General features: G+C 38.5%; 1 protein-coding gene across 1 annotated transcript; it reads left to right on the top strand.

Annotated features, from left to right (window-relative positions):
- The first annotated feature begins 17,223 nt into the window (after positions 1-17,223).
- LOC143615927 (early nodulin-like protein 9) lies at positions 17,224-18,429 on the top strand. The gene is made up of 2 exons (XM_077088917.1): positions 17,224-17,416; positions 17,922-18,429. Exons 1-2 carry the CDS (start codon positions 17,254-17,256, stop codon positions 18,383-18,385), a joined length of 627 nt encoding a protein of 208 aa, XP_076945032.1. The 5' UTR covers positions 17,224-17,253; the 3' UTR covers positions 18,386-18,429.
- The last annotated feature ends 372 nt before the right edge of the window (positions 18,430-18,801 follow it).

Genomic DNA, 18,801 nt, shown 5'->3' with positions numbered 1-18,801 from the left:
TACGCGTTCCCAGCGCTTCTTGCACAGCTTGCCAAAGCTTGGAGGTGAAATGGCTATCCCGATCTGAGATGATTGAGATGGGTATCCCATGACGGGACACAATTTCATTTATATAAATCTGCGCAAGTCTCTCAGTGTTATAATTATTTCTAATCGGGATAAAATGTGCCGATTTGGTTAATCGATCCACGACTACCCAAACTGCATCATGTCCTCGGGACGTCTTGGGGAGGTGTGTCACAAAATCCATCGTGATCTGCTCCACTTCCATTCGGGAATTTCCGGTTGTTGTAAGATTCCCGAAGGTTTCTGGTGCTCCGCCTTAACCCTCGCACACGTCGTACACTTGCCGACGTATGTGGCTATATCCTTTTTCATACCCGGCCACCAGTAGAACTCCTTCACATCCTTGCACATCTTATCCGAACCCGGATGTATGGAATATTTTGATTTATGCGCTTCGTTCATGATCAATTCATGAAGATCATGGAGGGTCGGGATCCAAATCCGATTTTTGAAGTAGAGAATTTCTTCCTTGCGCTGTTCGAAAATTCTTCTCGTTACCGAAAAGTCCCTCTTTTTCCAATTGTTCCTCTTCCAACGCCTCGCGTTGAGCGACTTGAATCAAATCCGAAAGGTTCGACTGGACTATCATCCCCAGCGCTCGCACTCGCAATGGCTTAATCCGATCCTTCCTACTCATGGCATCGGCTACGACGTTAGCCTTGCCGGGGTGATAACGGATGTCACAGTCATAGTCGCTTAATAATTCGACCCATCTTCGTTGTCTCATATTCAGTTCTTTCTGATCGAATATGTGTTGCAAACTTTTATGATCGGTGAAGATGGTGCACTTTGTACCGTAGAGATAATGTCTCCAGATTTTAAGTGCGAAGATAACTGCTCCCAGTTCTAAGTCATGAGTGGTGTAATTTTTCTCATGTATTTTTAACTGTCGAGAAGCATAGGCTATGACCTTATTATTTTACATCAACACGCATCCTAACCCTCTCCGGGATGCGTCACAATACACGACAAAACCATCGTCTCCGTCGGGGAGACTTAAGATCGGCGCTTGGCACAATCTTTGTTTTAGCGTTTGAAACGCCGTTTCCTGCTCTTCACCCCATTCATACTTTCGATATTTTTGGGTCAGAAGGGTTAAAGGTTGGGCAATACTGGAAAAGTTCTCTATAAATCGACGATAATATCCAGCTAAGCCTAAGAATTGGCGGATTTCCTTTGGCGATTTAGGCGCTTGCCAACTCTTAACTGCTTCAACCTTACTTGGATCAACGTGTATTCCTTGATGGTTTATAACGTGTCCAAGGAATTGCACTTCTTGTAACCAGAAGTTACACTTGGAGAATTTTGCAAACAACTTCTCCTGATTTAGAAGCTCTAAAATTAATCTCAAGTGTTGCTCGTGCTCTTCTTTACTCTTCGAGTAAATCAAAATATCGTCAATAAACACGATGACGAATTTATCGAGGTAGGGTTTACAGACTCGATTCATGAGATCCATGAATACTGCTGGCGCATTTGTTAGCCCGAAGGGCATAACTAAGAACTCGTAATGGCCGTAGCGAGTCCGGAATGCGGTTTTTGGGATATCCTCCTCCTGGATTCTAACCTGATGGTATCCCGATCTAAGATCTATTTTTGAGAAGTAGCTCGCACCTTGTAGCTGGTCGAACAGATCATCGATTCGGGGGAGAGGATACCTATTTTTGATTGTCAACTTGTTCAACTCCCTGTAATCAATGCACATTCTAAGGCTCCCGTCCTTCTTTTTCACGAATAGTACCGGTGCACCCCACGGGGAAAACTAGGACGAATAAATCCTTTATCCAACAATTCTTGCAACTGGTTGGATAATTCTTGCATCTCAGATGGTGCAAGTCGGTAAGGTGCCTTCAACAGGGCCAGCTTGAGGTAACAGATCGATTCTGAATTCGACCTGTCGGTTTGGCGGTAATCCAGGAAGTTCCTCTGGGAAAACTTGTGGAAATTCGCGTACCACGGGAATATCGTCCACCCGTTTTTCCTCAGAATCAGTGGCCGTCAGGCTCGCTAGATACGCCACACATCCCTGACGTATATATTTTAACACCTTGAGGTGGGATATAAATGGTATCATGGTGCCGGATTTTTCTCCTTGCACTAATACCTCCTCGTCATCCGACACCCGGATCTTGACGATTTTCTTTTCACAATTTATTTCTACCCTGTTACGTGCTAACCAATCCATTCCCACTATCACGTCAAAACTACCCAATTCTACCGGTAACAAGTCAATCAGAAAGAATTGTTCGTTCAGAATAAAAGGGCAATTCCGAACTATCTGATTAACTATCATGGTTTTACCGTTAGCGACTTCTACGGTGTAAGGTTCTATGGTTTCAGCAATAGGAAGGTTTGCTATCGAAAGGAATCTAACGGAGACAAAACTTCTATCGGCACCTGTATCAAATAATACAGAAGCGTAATGATCAGAGACGAGGAATGTACCTGTCACTACGCTGGGGTCCTGGCATGCCTCGTTCGCCCCCATCACGAATGCTCGGCCTCGCGCCGGATTGGACGACGATGCCTGACCCGAGGGTTGCCTCCCGTTTCCTCCCTGGTTCAGTTTCGGACAGTGTCTTTTAAAGTGATCCGTGCTGCCGCATTCATAGCAAGCGCGGCTGGTGGTCACCATTTGGTTTCCTTGTGGGTTCTTCTGTCGGGCTGGTTGGGTCTTAAATGGCTGCGCACGGATAGGTTGCGGTTGTCGGTTCAGGTTGTTCAGATTTGTCTTACAATTTGGTGCGTAGTGTCCAATCCTGCCACACCGATGGCACACCACCTCTTTGCACACGCCACCATGGTGGTAACCACATTTCCCACACTTAGGAAACGTTCCCTTCTGCGGTTCTTGCCTTCCGCCCGAACTAGTCATGGCGTAGCTCTGGGCAGTGGGTCTAGCACGTTTACCTTGCTGCTTTTCCTGGGTCCTATGGTCATGTGAACTCCGCTTCCCCCCAGCGGACTCTCCTGCCACCTTTAGTGACCCGCTTCTTACGAAATCATACGTGACGATACCAGCTTGCGTCACCACACCCTCATACGTCTGGTGTCACCCAGAATTGACTATACTCCTTACTACTGGAGTTAGTCCCCAAATATAACGCTCCACCCTCTTCGACTCTGGGGTGACCAACCATGGTACCAATCGCGCCAACTCATTAAACCGGTTCGTATAACCCAAGTGGTCCGCCCCCTGCATCTCCAGATTCCACAATTCATTTTCTAATTTCTGCAATTCGTTTCTCGGGCAGAAATGTTCCAATACAAGAGCCTTGAGCTCTGTCCAGGTCATGCGGTTTGTCGTCGCCTGACCGCGAGTCTGCACTATCGTGTTCCACCATGTCAATGCATGGTCCGTGAATGTGCAGGCAGCATACTTAACAACACAATCCTCGGGGCAGATGCTGATATTCACCACGGATTCTATTTTCTCGATCCATTTAACTAATCCATTTCCTTCAGACCCGCTAAACTCTAGAGGTTTAAACAACATAAAGTCCTTGATCGAACATCCTCTGGATGCACGAATCGGTTCCGTACGGTTCGTCTCTACCGTAGGTATAGGGCCATTACTGTCTGTAACGACCACCCTAGGCGGTGCGTCATTACTCGAAATCGTGTTATCATTCTGCGGAGGATCAGTATTTCGTTCCCCGTCATTATTGGTGGTCGTTTGATTGCTCGGAGGGGTTGGATTGGTCGAATTGTTAATACTGGCGGCGATGCGCGATACTATATCCGGTATCGCCGCCTCTAACTGTTGAGCAATCAAACGACTCACCTCCACTTCCGACAATTGGGCTGAACGTTTTGGTGCCATTCTACACAACATCAAGAAAATATATATAATCAATACAAGTTCCAATCATAAAACACAACAAACATTCCATTCATTAATAAACGTTAATACATATTACACAAACATCCGTTCATATTACTTTCCTGTCACTATTACATTAGATAAGTTTTCCTACATAGGGCCTATGTCGGCATCATCTCGACATAACCCGCAACGGGTCAGTGCTTGAATGATACCCAAAAGTATCTATACTGATATGCCCCAAAAGAGACCCCCTTAAGGGCCAGTGGTTGTATTAAAACTAAACAAGATTCACTCCATGTTAGCATCACCACTAACTGCTTACACAGAGTATCAAAAAAATGGTCCCTGTCTATTCCCATCCCAACACAACTAAACACGATGGTAAACCAACCCCACCAATATCGCCACCAACACCACTAACACCGCCATCATAACCCGGACCCGCATCTCCATCCGGCCGAGCATCCATTGGGAGTATGAGCACTCCCTCTTCAGCTGGGCAATCGCATACTGATGGTCCAGTATGCAATCACCCAAGTACATCCTCCTCTGGACTCCCACCGTCAGGGCGGCGGAGTGCTCATTCACCTGTTCGGTGAGCACTCGGAGCCAGGCCGCCGCGTCCCGTTCCTGTCTCGGAAGACCCCACACAGGTGGAGTCGCAGGCTCGGGCCGAGAGCTGGAGGACTCGCCCCTGCGAGTAGCAGGTCTGGGTTGGGGCGAGATAGGTCGGACATGTGGGATACTGATCCGCGCCGTGAGGCGGGGTCCGAATCCGGGGGGTGCAGGGGCGGCCTGTGGTGCGGGTGGGGTCGGGGATCTGGCAATCCTAGCTGGGGAGGACTGGCCGGAACTCCTAAGGCTAGCCTCGCTAGGCTCTGTGCTAGATGCTACGAGTGGACTCCCAGAGTCCCCGGAGCTGACCTCCTCCGGGTCCTCCTCAATCGACAAACTGGGAGTTCTTGACATTTTACCTGCACACAAGTTAACAAACATATAGTTCTTTCCATAGTGTAAATCATACTCAAATTAATATACAATTACTTATACAACTTGACCACATAACAATATTATCACATATTTGCACGTATGTTGCCAATTTTACCTATTAATGTCCCCCGTGACTTTCCCCGAATTCCCTCGTGCAGACAAGTCTGTTATTATGTTCCGGACCATAATAACCCACTTGTCCATCCAAGTTCATCCCGATCTCGTCACAATAAATTATTAGTTGATATTCAGATCCTATAATACTTGAGCTACTGGTTATATTTTAGGTATCTTTTAAAGACATCCTAATTCTTTATAACCAATGGCTCTGATACCAAGTTCTGTCACACCCCGTAACCGCAGCGGAAACGTACACGGGATGCAACAGACACATCTGATATCAACAGCATTGTTTATAAAGAAAACACCACTACATTAATTTAAACGTATTACATTGTTCTGAGTTTCATAACCATCTAAGCGTTATCACATAAGTGTTACCGATAGTACATTATCATATTTAATGCAAAATATAGATCTCTAGACTTCCACAAAATAGCACACAGCATCGAACACATATCACTCATTCCGATTTGAGTGTACCTAGAAAGCACGTAAAGAAAACGGGTCAACTACGAATAGTTGGTGAGTTTCACTAATTTAAATAAACCATGACAAATCATTATAAAAATCATAAGTAAGTGATGTAATTATACTGAGTTCACAAGTGAAAACTCTATTAACCCCAAAACATATCGATTAACCTCCGGGAACTCTGTTACCCCAGAATACTTCCAATAACCCCTGGGAACCCTGTTACCCCAGAAACACATTTAATAACCTCTGGGAACTCTGTTACCCCAGAAACACATTTAATAACATCTGGGAACTCGGTTACCCCATAACACTGTTTCGGGCCTTACAATATTAGCAACTTAGTTAATTACCATCTTAATACATTCCCGTATGATTTCCGTACAATAAACATTATATAAATACATTCGTTTCCATGCGATTAGCATGTACTTAAACACTTTGATAGAAACATGCTTTCCGCCCCGGGAAAATATTTAAAACAGTTCAGTAAAAAAGGGCTCGTGAAAACTCACCTTCTTGTGAGCAAGATGTACTACGGTGCACAGCTACTGGTACAGATCTGTAATACGATCCCCAAATCGTTACTACACAATTTCTATCAATATAACTTAAATTCTTGTTAACCGGTACGTCCGGGGACACTGTTAACCCAGTACCGTACACGATCCGGGGACCATGTTAACCCCGATACACTACTCAGGACTTAGATTGTGATATCACTTAGAGTTCTTTAGTCAAAACTACCGATAGTTTGTTTTCTCGTTTTGCGTGCCTAGCACGGTTATTCGTCTTTATGTTTTCAAAAAATGAGTTTGACCACACACGACCCGAAAATAGTTATTATTGATATCTTCATTAAAGTGGTGAAATTAGAGCTCGGTTAGACACCCCGTTTGGCCGCGGGGCCCGTTTCCGCCTTTAATACACCGGAAACGGTTAAATCGGGTAAAATTACCCAAATCATCCGAATTATTTTCGGATGATTTATTTTTACTTGATTAACTTAGTTTCATGAAAATAGTCCATTTTTAAGGTTTTTATGCACCAGTCAGCTCGCTTAGGCGAACTTCGCCGGTTTACTCGTTTTAAGCTTTAAAAGTTTGTTTTTAAGTTCCAATTAGCACAAATAAATATCCGTTTAGTCTTGGACCTTGAAATTTTGTACAAACCATATTTTGACAGTAAGGAACTTTATAAAATTTTTCCAGAATTAATTTTTATATCTAAGATTTATTTAACCATTTTTAAACGTCATTTAAACACCAAATATGTCGAAAATACCAAACGACCTTCGAAAAATCCCAAATTTTTCTGGAATGACCCCTGTCACCCACATAGTACCCTGTAATTTTTCCAGAACCAAAAACTTATTTTTCATGCCATTTTTACCAAAACCGAGCTAGAAATCCCTAGAACTCGTTTTACCGAAAAGCCTACTTAGGCTTCTCCAATGAACCTGAAATTTTGTGTGTGACTTTTATATGTTATAAAAAGCGTATCTTAAATTTTCCAGAATTTTTCATGATGTTTAGCTATTTTTCACCATTTTTGGCCAAAACCGAGCATTAAATTCACCAAATATTCATCCTTTATCCAAAAATTACCAAATATTCACAGATCTCATATTTTCATGTGCAGATCATCTCTGTGAAATTTCGTGACCCAACTCTAGGTCTATCACAATCTGTCCAAAATAACTAAATCACACGAAAACCGAACTATCTTGTGTTTTCTAGCGTTAGATCGCAAAGATCTTGGTTTCTAGCCTTTGCTAGCCACTAGATACAACACTTACAAGCACAACAACACCACACCAAGCAAGTTATACCCACAATCAAGCCATTTCTTTCTTGGTTTCGATTAAAACATCAAAACAAAGATTTTGACCGTAAAAATTCGTTTTTGACTCTTTTAACTACTTTCTTGGACCAAGATCCTTTGTATAACTTGTATACATCACTTGATCCTCCAAGATTCCAAGAATCGGTTTCATCTCGGGTTTTCACCCATTTTTCATTTGAAACCTCATTTCCTTGTAATTGAACCAAGAAAAGAAGATTAACACGATCACAACTCGGTTTTTACCTTGAGTTCTTGCTTAAAAACTTGGATTTTGGATGGATGTTCAAGATTTTTGAGAGGATTTGGAGAGAAATCTTGGAGAAAAAAGAAAATGATGTGTGTGTGTGGAAGACTATGGACCGATCGGTCCATAGTAAGGTGGGGAGGGGGGCCCACAAGTCCAACCATGGCCACACATTTGGATTGCGTAATCCGGATAATGTTGTGGATAATCTGGTTCAGTTCGTTTCTCGGTTAAACGTTTAATTCCGCTCAAAACGAGACCAAAACGGTCGTTTTTCGGCTTAAAATTAAAATTTATATAAAACTGATTTAAAAACTTTAAAAACTTAAACCATGACGTTTATTGACTTAACACATCGTATTGTCGGTAATTGTGCATCTTTTTCGGCTTGATCGATCGTCTCTTGCTTGGTTTGATGTTAAAGGTTTCGTTTATCGTACCGACGTACTAATAAATCGAAATCCTTTTTCTGTGCTATAATTCACTTATCCCGAAGCTTTAATACTTCGTAAACATCACTAAACATTATATATTTCGTCTATAATGTAATTCCCGATTCGTTCGGGTTTCAATAACCGTTCATCGATTAATCGTAATTCCGATACGACTAGTTGTACATTTGAGTATAATTCGTACTGTGAATCTTATATACTCGTATAAACACATTATAATTCATATATTCAGTATTGAATAACACGTAAATAGTATATTCCGGCTAGGGTATACCTGAATTTGCCGGAATCGTTACGTATGATGAACGAGTATTTTTCTAGAGAATCTAAAAGCCATGTTTTCTCATAGGCTCGTGTGGGAGATTTTGAGAAAATCTACAAAGTGGCACTTGGTTCCTATAATGGTTGATCTTCCGTCATTGAAACGAGCCAAAAGTTCATCATCCCAAGATGTTTGCCAAGGTAGTTCCAACTCTCTTGTGGGAATCGATCAATGGCGGACCAACGGCAAGATCACGGGGGTCAGCCGACCCCAGTGATTTAAAAAAAATTAGTGTTAAATATACGGTAAAATCTCAACCGATCCCTGTAAAATTCTAAGAAAAGAAGGAGAAAAATGAGAAAGGGGAAGATGAAATGTTGCCGGAAAAAATTCCGGCAATGGTGGAGTTTCAACGGGAATTGAGTTTTGGGGAAGACAAGGTTATATAAAATGATATTTTATTAAGAGTCCTATGACTGTTGTCAGTCTATTCATGTTTTACTTCTTTCTATACTATTCCTAGTATATAAGATTTTTTTAACTGCCAACAAATATATAATAGAATGCTTAGATACTCTGTACCGGGTTACCCAATAACTGAATGCCACCGTCAGATGGTTCAACCCAGCCGTACGAAGCCCTTAAGCGTTTTCACGTTATATCCAGTCCCGGGGAAAACCCACCTGCGCAAAGGTTTAACAACGTATGCATACCTTATTTATAGATTTTTGAATTAATTAGTTTTCGTTAACCTTATTTTGTTATTTTATTATTGACCTTATATATATCAAGTTAAAAGTTTGTTGTATATAATTTTATTCATACGTTTATTGCATGCATAAATCAGTGCGTTTTTGCACAACAGTTCAGGGTCTTATTGCCTTAATGTGCCTCGCGATTGATGTAATTTTGTAATGCATTCATAATTTAATTTTTCTTTTATCTTCTGTTAGTACACGGTTTTGCGTCTCGAGTCTTTGTAATTATCGTTAATGTATATATTGTTTAATTAATGTATTAATTATTAAGATATTAATGTAGTTCATTAAAGTAGTCATCTAGTTCGTTAAGGATGTTTAACGAACTAGACTTAAGTTATGTTCCCTCCTGATTCGTTAAGGATGTTTAACGAATCAGGGGGTGATTCGTTAAGTTTATTCTGTTAATTGTATTGTAACGAAGTGGGTGGCTAGATCGATACGGAATGTGTAACGAACTAGACCCATCTTCTATATATAGTGGACTCATTCCACTGTTAATTTAAGCATTGAGTTTAAGATATCGAATATCTGCCCGATTGTTCTCTCAAGCTTCATTAACGTATTCAATCTAATATTATACATACACATATATACAAGTAATACTAATACATAACATTAATACATAATCGTAAAAGAGCATCATGAACTAGATCTGTTATAGTTATTATAATCTATTTGATCTGATATCTGTTAAGTATTCTCAATTGGTATCAGAGCGTTTGGTGTTTGATTGCTCTTGGTTCGTGTGTTATTTCGTTATTAGAGGACTGTTAATTGTTATTTTGATAGTATTTAGTTTTGATTTGAGTTTGGATCAAATTAAGTGTGAATTTGAATGAGATATGGATTGAATTGGATTAGATCTGTGTTTGTTAAGGTATAGGAAAGTTGTTGTGGTTAGGAATTGGTAATTGGATTGTGTGTGTGTGTGTGATGGTGGTTCGGATCTGGTTTTGGCTGAAACAAGGGAACGTTTTTGGTTTAATTGGATTCAAGATAAGGTCAATTGGGTTACGAGAGATGTTGATTTGGATTCGCGATAATGGAGTTTTTGATAGGTTAAGTGAAAAATTTGGTGTAATATTTAGTAAGTATTACAAATCTGGGTTTTTGTTTGATGTTCTTCGTTTTCTAGAAATCTGGAAATTCCAGATGAAGATTTGAAGATCTTCATTGGTATTTGAAGATTCGTTAAAACCTTTGTCAGTTCGTTAAGCACTGTTTATCAATTCGCTACTTAATTCGTTATCCTTATTAGTTAATTCGTGTTTCAATTCGTTACTTTCTCATTCGTGTCTTCCAGTTCGTGAGACACGTGTCTACTTCGTTACCCTTATATCTAACAACCTTTTGCCACGTGGCAATAGTTGTCAGAAGTTTATTACAACCGTTTTAACAGCCTGTTTCGCTATATTTGATTCGTCAATCAACTGTAGCAAATTCGTTACCTTGACTTAATTCGTTACAACTTTCAGATTCTTTAACTACTATTTCATATTCGTTTACACTGTTCCTGATTCGTTACCTGGATAATTTTCAATTCGTGAATTGTGATTCGTTAACTACTGTTTGCAGTTTGTTAAAATAGTAGTATTCACAATTCGTTAACATATTTTCAATTTAACCCTTGAAGTTTGAAAATATTGTCATTTAGCAACATGGCTGGTATGTATGCATTAGCTTCCCAAAATATGTTAATGCAACAAATGTTGCAACTGGATACCGAGATTGGTTCACATTCAAAATGGCCACGTTTAATGAAATTCAGCGACTTTGCTAAGTGGGAACCCCGTTTCCGTGCTCATTTAGGGTCGGTTCACCCTGATTTTTCATATTGCATGGATGAGGTTTATACCGTTCCGATGATGATTGGAGATGAGACCATTGGATTAACACCTAAAGCTATCTTACAATACTCAGGTGAGGAGAAGAAGGCCTTAGAAATTGAAATGAAAGCTTACTTGACTCTCACTATGGCTTTACCCGAAAACATTTTTCATCAAGTTGGTAGCATAAAGATTTGTGCTTCATTATTCCAACACATTCGTATGAGGAGTATGGGTAACACTGCTGAAAGCAAAAAGGTTATGCTCAAGTTTCAATTTAGAAACTTTAACCTACTTAAGGGTGAGACTGTAGAAGAGATGACAACAAGGTTTAACCATTTGATAGCTGAAATGGATAAGATGAAGCTGGAAACGTCTGAAGTTGATAAGATTGACACCATTAAAAGTGCTTTACCGAGTTCTTACTCGACTTTCTTGATGGTTCTGAAAGAGAATAATTACTTCAACAATGAAGATCTGACAGCATCTGAATTCATGAACTAGATCCGTTATAGTTATTATAATCTATTAGATCTGAGATCTGTTAGGTATTCTCATCTTTTTTTAGTGACTCGACCCGATTTGACTCGACCTGAATATACTGAAAATATATAATATCCAGTGATAGACCGATAGCTACCAAAAATTTCCGACCTCTGTAAGAAAATTTTCTGGATCCGCCATTGGAATCGATCTTAATAATCCCAATGTCTAGTTCGATCCGGACGTTGAACCTCCACACCCACCGGGGAGGAACAACAAACAGGGGGGCTAAAACTAAATGTATACAATTTGAAAATGTGGCCTACTTCGTCACTTTAAGAAAAATCATCAAAGAAATTTGGATTTCAAAACTTTGGCTACAAATGCCAACCGCCTTAACAAAGAAGATCACAAGATTTTCATAACGACCGAATGAAATTCGGGAGGAGTACTAGGGGAAACGTAACAACTAGTTATTTGTAATTTTTTATTTCAAGTTATTTGTGGCTTTTTAGTTCTTTGTATTTTTTTTTCAAGTTATTTGTATTTTTTTATTAGTTGTATTTGTTTTTTCAAGTTATCCAATCTATTTTAAAGTTTATATTAATGAATTTAATTAATTATATTTATGAATGTGGAAATACGTTTGTAAATACGATAAGCAACGAGCACACGCTCTAAAATTGCTGAGAAATATGTTCTTCTAACTTTCATGATGCCCTTCGTGCGGATTTGATGAAGTGTGTTTGGTGTTATCATCCTCATGAACTCGATTTAGTTATATTTATTTTATTTATATTTGTGATGCTCTTTTTTATTATTAGTTAGCCCCCCCTCCATATTAGCTTTGTTTTTCTATTAAAAAAATAAATGAAACTTTAACATTTTTATCTTTAAGACAATTCAGTAATATTTATTACATTTACATTTGTTAATATATATAATATATAAATTAATATAAATAAATAATAAGTAAAGAATGATTGTCACCAACCAACCACTTGCTATGGGTGGTATGGGGCTTTATTGGGCCGTTTTTTGAAGTGAACACCGTCGAGGGGTAGTATTGTGGGCCATTCAAGGGTTTTCTTATGGGGGAGGGGCTCATGAAGACCGGCGGTATGAGAGTGTTATTATGGGTCCACCTTATATTTAATGGTCATATGACCGTTTGAAATATAAAAAATTCTCCAAAATTTTATATATCTCCCCCATTCATTCAATTTATACAAACATCTCATTCACTTCCTTTATAAAATTTTCTCCAAAATTATGTCTTTCGACTCGTCTTCGACACCTGACTATTACCCCGAGCCCGAAGTAATTTTGGATTCAGATTCAGATAATGACGCGATATTTAGTGCGAATTGAGATATCGCCCAGCTCTTAGTAGAGCATTGCGAAAGCTCATAACCATGAACAAGACAACCTCATCTTCAATGGGATCGTGTTGGTTCTCATGACCGGTTGATAAGAGATTATTTTTCGCCGGACCCGATTTTTGATTCGTAACTATTTCGGCGTCGTTTTTGGATGAGTCGCCAACTATTTTTACAAATTGTTGGTGATTTAGAACGCGATTATGCATTTTTTAAATAATGGGAGGACGCGAGAAGTAAACCATGTTTTTTTCCTATGCAAAAATGCACGGCGATTCGTCTACTAGCGTACCGAACTACGAGTGACGTCATGGAGGATTATTTATAGATGTCGGAGACAGTTAGTCGTGAGGCCCTTCACATGTTCTACGAATAGGAGTATTATTATCATTTTAATTATTTATTTATAAATCTTATTATTATGAATATGAATTTTATAAATTTTGTTAACAATATTAATATTAAGTATTATTGAACTTTATGGTAAAAAAATATTTGAGGAGCCCGACTCAAAGTGACATACAAAAAATATACGAGGTTCATCAACAATGACACAGTTTTTCGGGATGCTTGGTAGCCTCGATTGCACACACTAGCATTGGGAAACCTACATAGTTGCTTGTCAAGGTCAATGTCACATCCCGACCAAAGGCGACGGAACATGCCGGGGTGCAACGTGATTGGACAAATGCACAAGACACTATTAAAGTGACAATATTTAATCAACTCATTTTATTTCATAAAATCAACAAACAACGCATCTTGTTCATACAAAACAAAGCGAATACAAGTAAACAAATATACATATTGTTCGTTATGCTAATATCCTAAAAGTTTTGATAACGTTTTTCGTCAAGTTCTCAAGTCAAGAAAAATCAAACCTGTAACATTGCATAAAATAAAGTTTGTCAACACAAAGGTTGGTGAGCAATTTCATGGTTTTTGAACAAGTATATATATATATAATAAGAAATGTCACAATCTTGTATACAAAACAATAAATAAAAGCAACCATTTGGATAATAATGAGATCGTTAACACATTAGCGACACCTGCCATAAGAGAATACCAGATGGTTCAGGATTTTTATATGAGGTCGTTAATAATAATACATTAACGGCACCGTCTATAAGAGAATACCAAATAGATTCGGATTTCATGAGGTCGTTAATAAGAATACATTAACAGCACCGTGCTATAAGAGAATACCAGATAGTTCACGGATTTATGAATCAACCAACCAAAAGCGGTAAACACATAAGCATATAAGCATGTAAGCATAAAACCGAGCATTTATTTAAGTAAAGTATACAACAAAGTTTGTGGTTTACGAATCAAGTATAAAACATTTAGATTGAAATAAGTATGCAATATCACCCCCAAAACGAAAGAAAGAAAGCGGGGAAATGAAAGTACTCACGTTCAAGCTATAAACTTGATTCGGTGATAATTTGGAGATTTGCCGGAATGACGAGGTTAACGTATGAAGCCTAAATAAAAGAAAGTCTTGGATTTAGAAAGGTTGTCTTGAAGATCTTTAAATAAAACAATTGTTGCGAAAAGTAAACAATTAAAGTTCAAGGTTTAAAATGTAACTATTTAAGAATTTATAATAATAACCCCTTTAAAATGTAAGTTTGCTCGAAACTGGGTTAAAGTATCTAACCTTAATATTTACTTAACCTATGTTAAGTAATAAGGTGGGAAAAATGCAAAGATGCAAGTTCCTTTGGGATAAAGATACTAAAACGGGTCTTTAACGAGTGTTTCGGGTTGTTGGTTCAGGTCTTGATAATTGGTCAAACCCAAAGTCAACTTTCCAAAATAATGAATTTTATGAGATAACTCAATAAAACTTATTAAGACTTAACCAAGTATTTAGTTCTATTGTTTTAGAACTAACGACGCACGTTAAGCAAGTGTTCGGTTTTGTTGGTCCAAACTATGTTATGAGATCAAGTTGGATCCAACATTTCCAAGTACTTAAGAAAATAAATAAAATCAGTTTGTAAACTATTTTTAAAGAGATATACAAGTCTTGATAGCTAAAAACACACTTGTGTGTCTTAAGCAAGTAAAAAATCGGATTGGTTCGGTTTCCATCTCACAATACGTTCCTTGATGGTCTCCACATGCCCAAATAACCAAGAACTTGTATAATAATGTACAAATGAAAATACTTAAGTTTTACAACCAAAAAGTTAACAACAAAGTCTTTAAATAAAAGTTTGGTTTAAAGTCTAGAGCTATTTACGGATAAACCGAAGCATAGACTCTTAGAACTCATAACCATGGAACATGTAAATATAACAAATAAACTAAAATGAGCAGAAGTTAAGCAAGATTAATTAATATATGCAAACAAGTTATATAAATGTACATATATCAAGGACCACGAAAGTCCTACATGAAGCCTTGCCTTACGAGATCCGAAACTTAACCAACCGGAGTCGGAGAAGTAACTACCAAAGGTAACAAGGGGTGTGCATTATATATATGTTGTACCACTATATTCAAGTATTAATAAGATTATACAAGCTAATTAGAATGAAAGATTAAACTCGGTTTGACTTTTGGAAGTCAAACCTTCAAGAACACACAAATAAACAACCTTGAATCTTTAATGTTTGAGAGAGTTTTTGGAGATGTAGCAAGTGTAAAAATTAAGGAGATGGGTGTGTATATATAGGGTAAGGGTCAAAGCTTCTTTGCAATGTTCTCTTTTATGTTTGCATGAAAATAGATTGGTTAAACAAACAAGCAAAGCACAAAACAACAAACAAAATCTGGAATGTGTGCAGGTACCTCCAAGCGCCACGCGACCATGCCCTTGTCCCTGGCTGCGCGGCGCGGCGTGCCAAGGGGGGCTAGCCCAGCTCGTCTAGTACGGTTCGTTTCGCGTTCGGGAGTTCATTTTTGATGTATATTGCTCGTTTTAAATGCGTTTTCGAATCCGTACAAGGGGTTTTTCAAATTGAACATGTGGGAATGATTTAGTAACATAAAATCCAATATTTTATACATTTGAAATGTTCGGAATATAAATCGGGTCGGTTTACATAATAAACGAATACACAAGCTAATACAAATAGGACCCCAAATTGACGAATGTCACAGTCAATATCACCTAGATGATCATGATGACCCAACAATTATCTTTAGGCGGTCTCGTAATTTGATATTTGGATATGACATGCGCTTTTTGGGATGCTCGGTGCGACACAATGACATAGATGTGATACATTTGTCCCATATTTTTTTACCACATCATAGACGGAGTTGCACAGACATCTCATTTTCCACAAATGATGTCAACTACGAATACAAATGTTATCTAGTCGACGGTATTTATTTGGAGTGGGCCACACTGGTTCTTAGCTTTACGTGCCCGAATGACGATAAACTTCGATATTTCAAAAAAAACGCAAGTCTGCAAGAAAGGACACTGAAAGGGCATTCGAGGTATTAAAGAAACATTGGTCTATCATTAGACAACCGGCTCGTTTTCACCAAATGGATAAGTTAAGAAACATAATGTATGTTGTATTATCTTACATAATATGATATTAGAGGACTCGGGTTGAGAAATTTGTCAATGCGAGTACAACAATGAGCCAGAGCCGATCTCAACACTAAACGATGATGAGAAACTTGCAAAGTTATTAACAAAACGAGAAGGGAAACGAATCACAATCTTTGATCGGATTTTATTGAACATCTTTGGGAGAACAAACAAAATAGGGGAGACGACTAAATGCTTGTAACTTTTTTTAATTTTTATTTTTTATGGTTTTAAATTTAATATAGTTTGTTTTTTTCATTATTATTTAATTCTATTTTATTGAGTTGGTTTTTTTTGTTTTATGAAATATAAAATTGTAGCCCTTTGGGGCGTTAAACCATAGAGGAACATTATAGTTTGAGGCTTTTAAGCCCCAAGTGGCCACGTGACGATGACGTGACATTGTGGAGAAGCTTTAAAGCCCCCCACCATAATGAACATCCTTATGGGGATGTTTTGCGCAATAGTGGAGGGAACTCTTCAATCATTACCTTTATTTCTTATATTTAAAAAAAAACAAATAAACCAACCAGCCAACAAACGCCTTCTTTCCTCCATTTGTGGGAAGCGCCTCCACCCAAAAACATACCATAGCGTTCCGGAAAACGATGTTCCTGGCGCTATGAGAACTTTTTGTGTGAGAAAAACGCCCGACTACGCATGTTCTTATACATATCTAATAAATGATACGCGTTCTCATGGTTCTAAATTCGAAAAATAAAAAAGTTCACTTATACATATGTATATGTATGATTAGAATTTCACCCCTCTCCCTTTTGGCTGTGTAAAGAAAAGCATAAACTCCCCAAACACAAAAGCACTACTTATGCTTTGCACTTCAACCCAAGAAACTGTACTACACGTAAAGAAGAGATTCACTCCTACAAATACCCCCTTGACCTCCTCCCATGCTAAGCATTCATCTATCCTTCCCATTTTGCCCTTCTCTTTCTTGCTTTTGCAATGAAGAGACCAATGCTGGGGCTTTTTAGTCTTTTCCTGATCATTCAAAATGTCCATGCATACCAGTTCAAGGTTGGTGGTTCTGGTGACTGGAGCCTTGCATCATCCACCTCATACGATCAATGGGCCCACAAAAGCCGTTTTCAAATCGGAGACACACTTTGTAAGTTTCAATATGATGTTATTTTTTTAACTAAAGTTTTGTGACCAATATTTAATTTTATATAACTTTAAATAGCATAGTTAAAATTTTGCAACACCCACCCTATTTGATCATTATATACTTTGAACCATTTTGAACCATTTTGTGACCGAAATGAAACGATCCCAAACTTGTGACCGATTTTGTTTTAGTCACAAATCTTGGAACTATTTTCGAATCCATTTAAATTTATACGTTAAAATAATAAAATATTTGATTTACTATTTATCATATTTAATCGTTTTGGGACCGAACTTAAATAATCACAAACTTTATGTCCAACACTTAAATTTAAATTCTAAATTATTAATTTACTCCTTTATTTGAGACTGTTTTTAAACCGTGACGAACTTTGCGACCGAATTTTGTGACCATATTCGCTAAATTACGGCTTTTTCCCTTACAAATCTCATTGTATAGTAGTGTAACTTATACTTGAGATGTTTTCATGTTTATATTGTACTAGTATTTAACTACAAGGCAAATGAGGACTCAGTGCTTCAAGTAACCGAAGCCGACTACAAAAACTGTAGCTCGGCTTCACCCATTGCAACATATAGCGACGGTCACACTTTAATCACATTAAACCAATCCGGCCCTCATTATTTCATCAGCGGCGTTGTAGATCACTGCAAACACAACGAGAAACTAGTAATCATTGTACTGGCTGACCGAAGCAACCACACTACTTCCAACCCTCCATCTTCATCTCCACCAGCATCTCCACCAACTCTACCACCAAGTGAACAATTTGCCTCACCTCCACCCGCCCCGAGTGCACCAGAACCCGACCTCAATCCGGCCCCGGCTCCAGCCCATTCAGATGACAACCCTCCACCATCTCCCACTCCAAATGGTGCATCTTCAATGGTTGGGAATTTCTTTTCCTTTTTTGGAGCATTTGTTGGTTTTGTTATTTTCAATTTTTGAGTTTGTCTCGTTCATTATCTAAATAAGTTCGATGTAACATTATTATGCCGTGCACGTGTGTATATTTGCATGTCACACCCGACCCGGGGAGGGGGGGGGGGCTAGTCGTGACCGACTGGTATCAACCATGAGCAGCGAAAGATAAATAAACTTAAAAGGAAATTCATAACATGCTAAGAGTTTGCAAATTCAAAGATACAACTACAGCAAACGGGTCAACCATGACCCATAAATTGTCTTAGATGCATAGCACCATTAATTAGTCTAGGATGTCATCTAACGATTACATCTTTATTTATCAAGTAGTCTTCCATGACTACATTACTATATTTTTGAAAACCATGGCTTCTACGGTACACTAAGGCGACTAAGGCGTAACCTCATTCCCTTCCCCAATGGTTAAGTTACCTGAAAAG

Source organism: Bidens hawaiensis, unplaced genomic scaffold, assembly GCF_021521415.1.
Source record: "Bidens hawaiensis isolate Kalapana, Puna unplaced genomic scaffold, B.hawaiensis_p1.1 tig00044834_1, whole genome shotgun sequence".
Classification (NCBI taxonomy): Eukaryota; Viridiplantae; Streptophyta; class Magnoliopsida; order Asterales; family Asteraceae; genus Bidens; species Bidens hawaiensis.
The sequence above is the reverse complement of the archived record's forward strand: the minus strand, read 5'-3'. Positions and strand labels throughout refer to the sequence as shown.

What these genes read in the sequence shown, in the direction of transcription:
- LOC143615927 (XM_077088917.1), top strand. Translation starts at nt 17,254, where the DNA reads ATGAAGAGACCAATGCTGGGGCTTTTTAGTCTTTTCCTGATCATTCAA. An exon ending in TCAAATCGGAGACACACTTT is followed by an intron (nt 17,417 to 17,921) that starts GTAAGTTTCAAT and finishes ATATTGTACTAG; the next exon opens with TATTTAACTACAAGGCAAAT.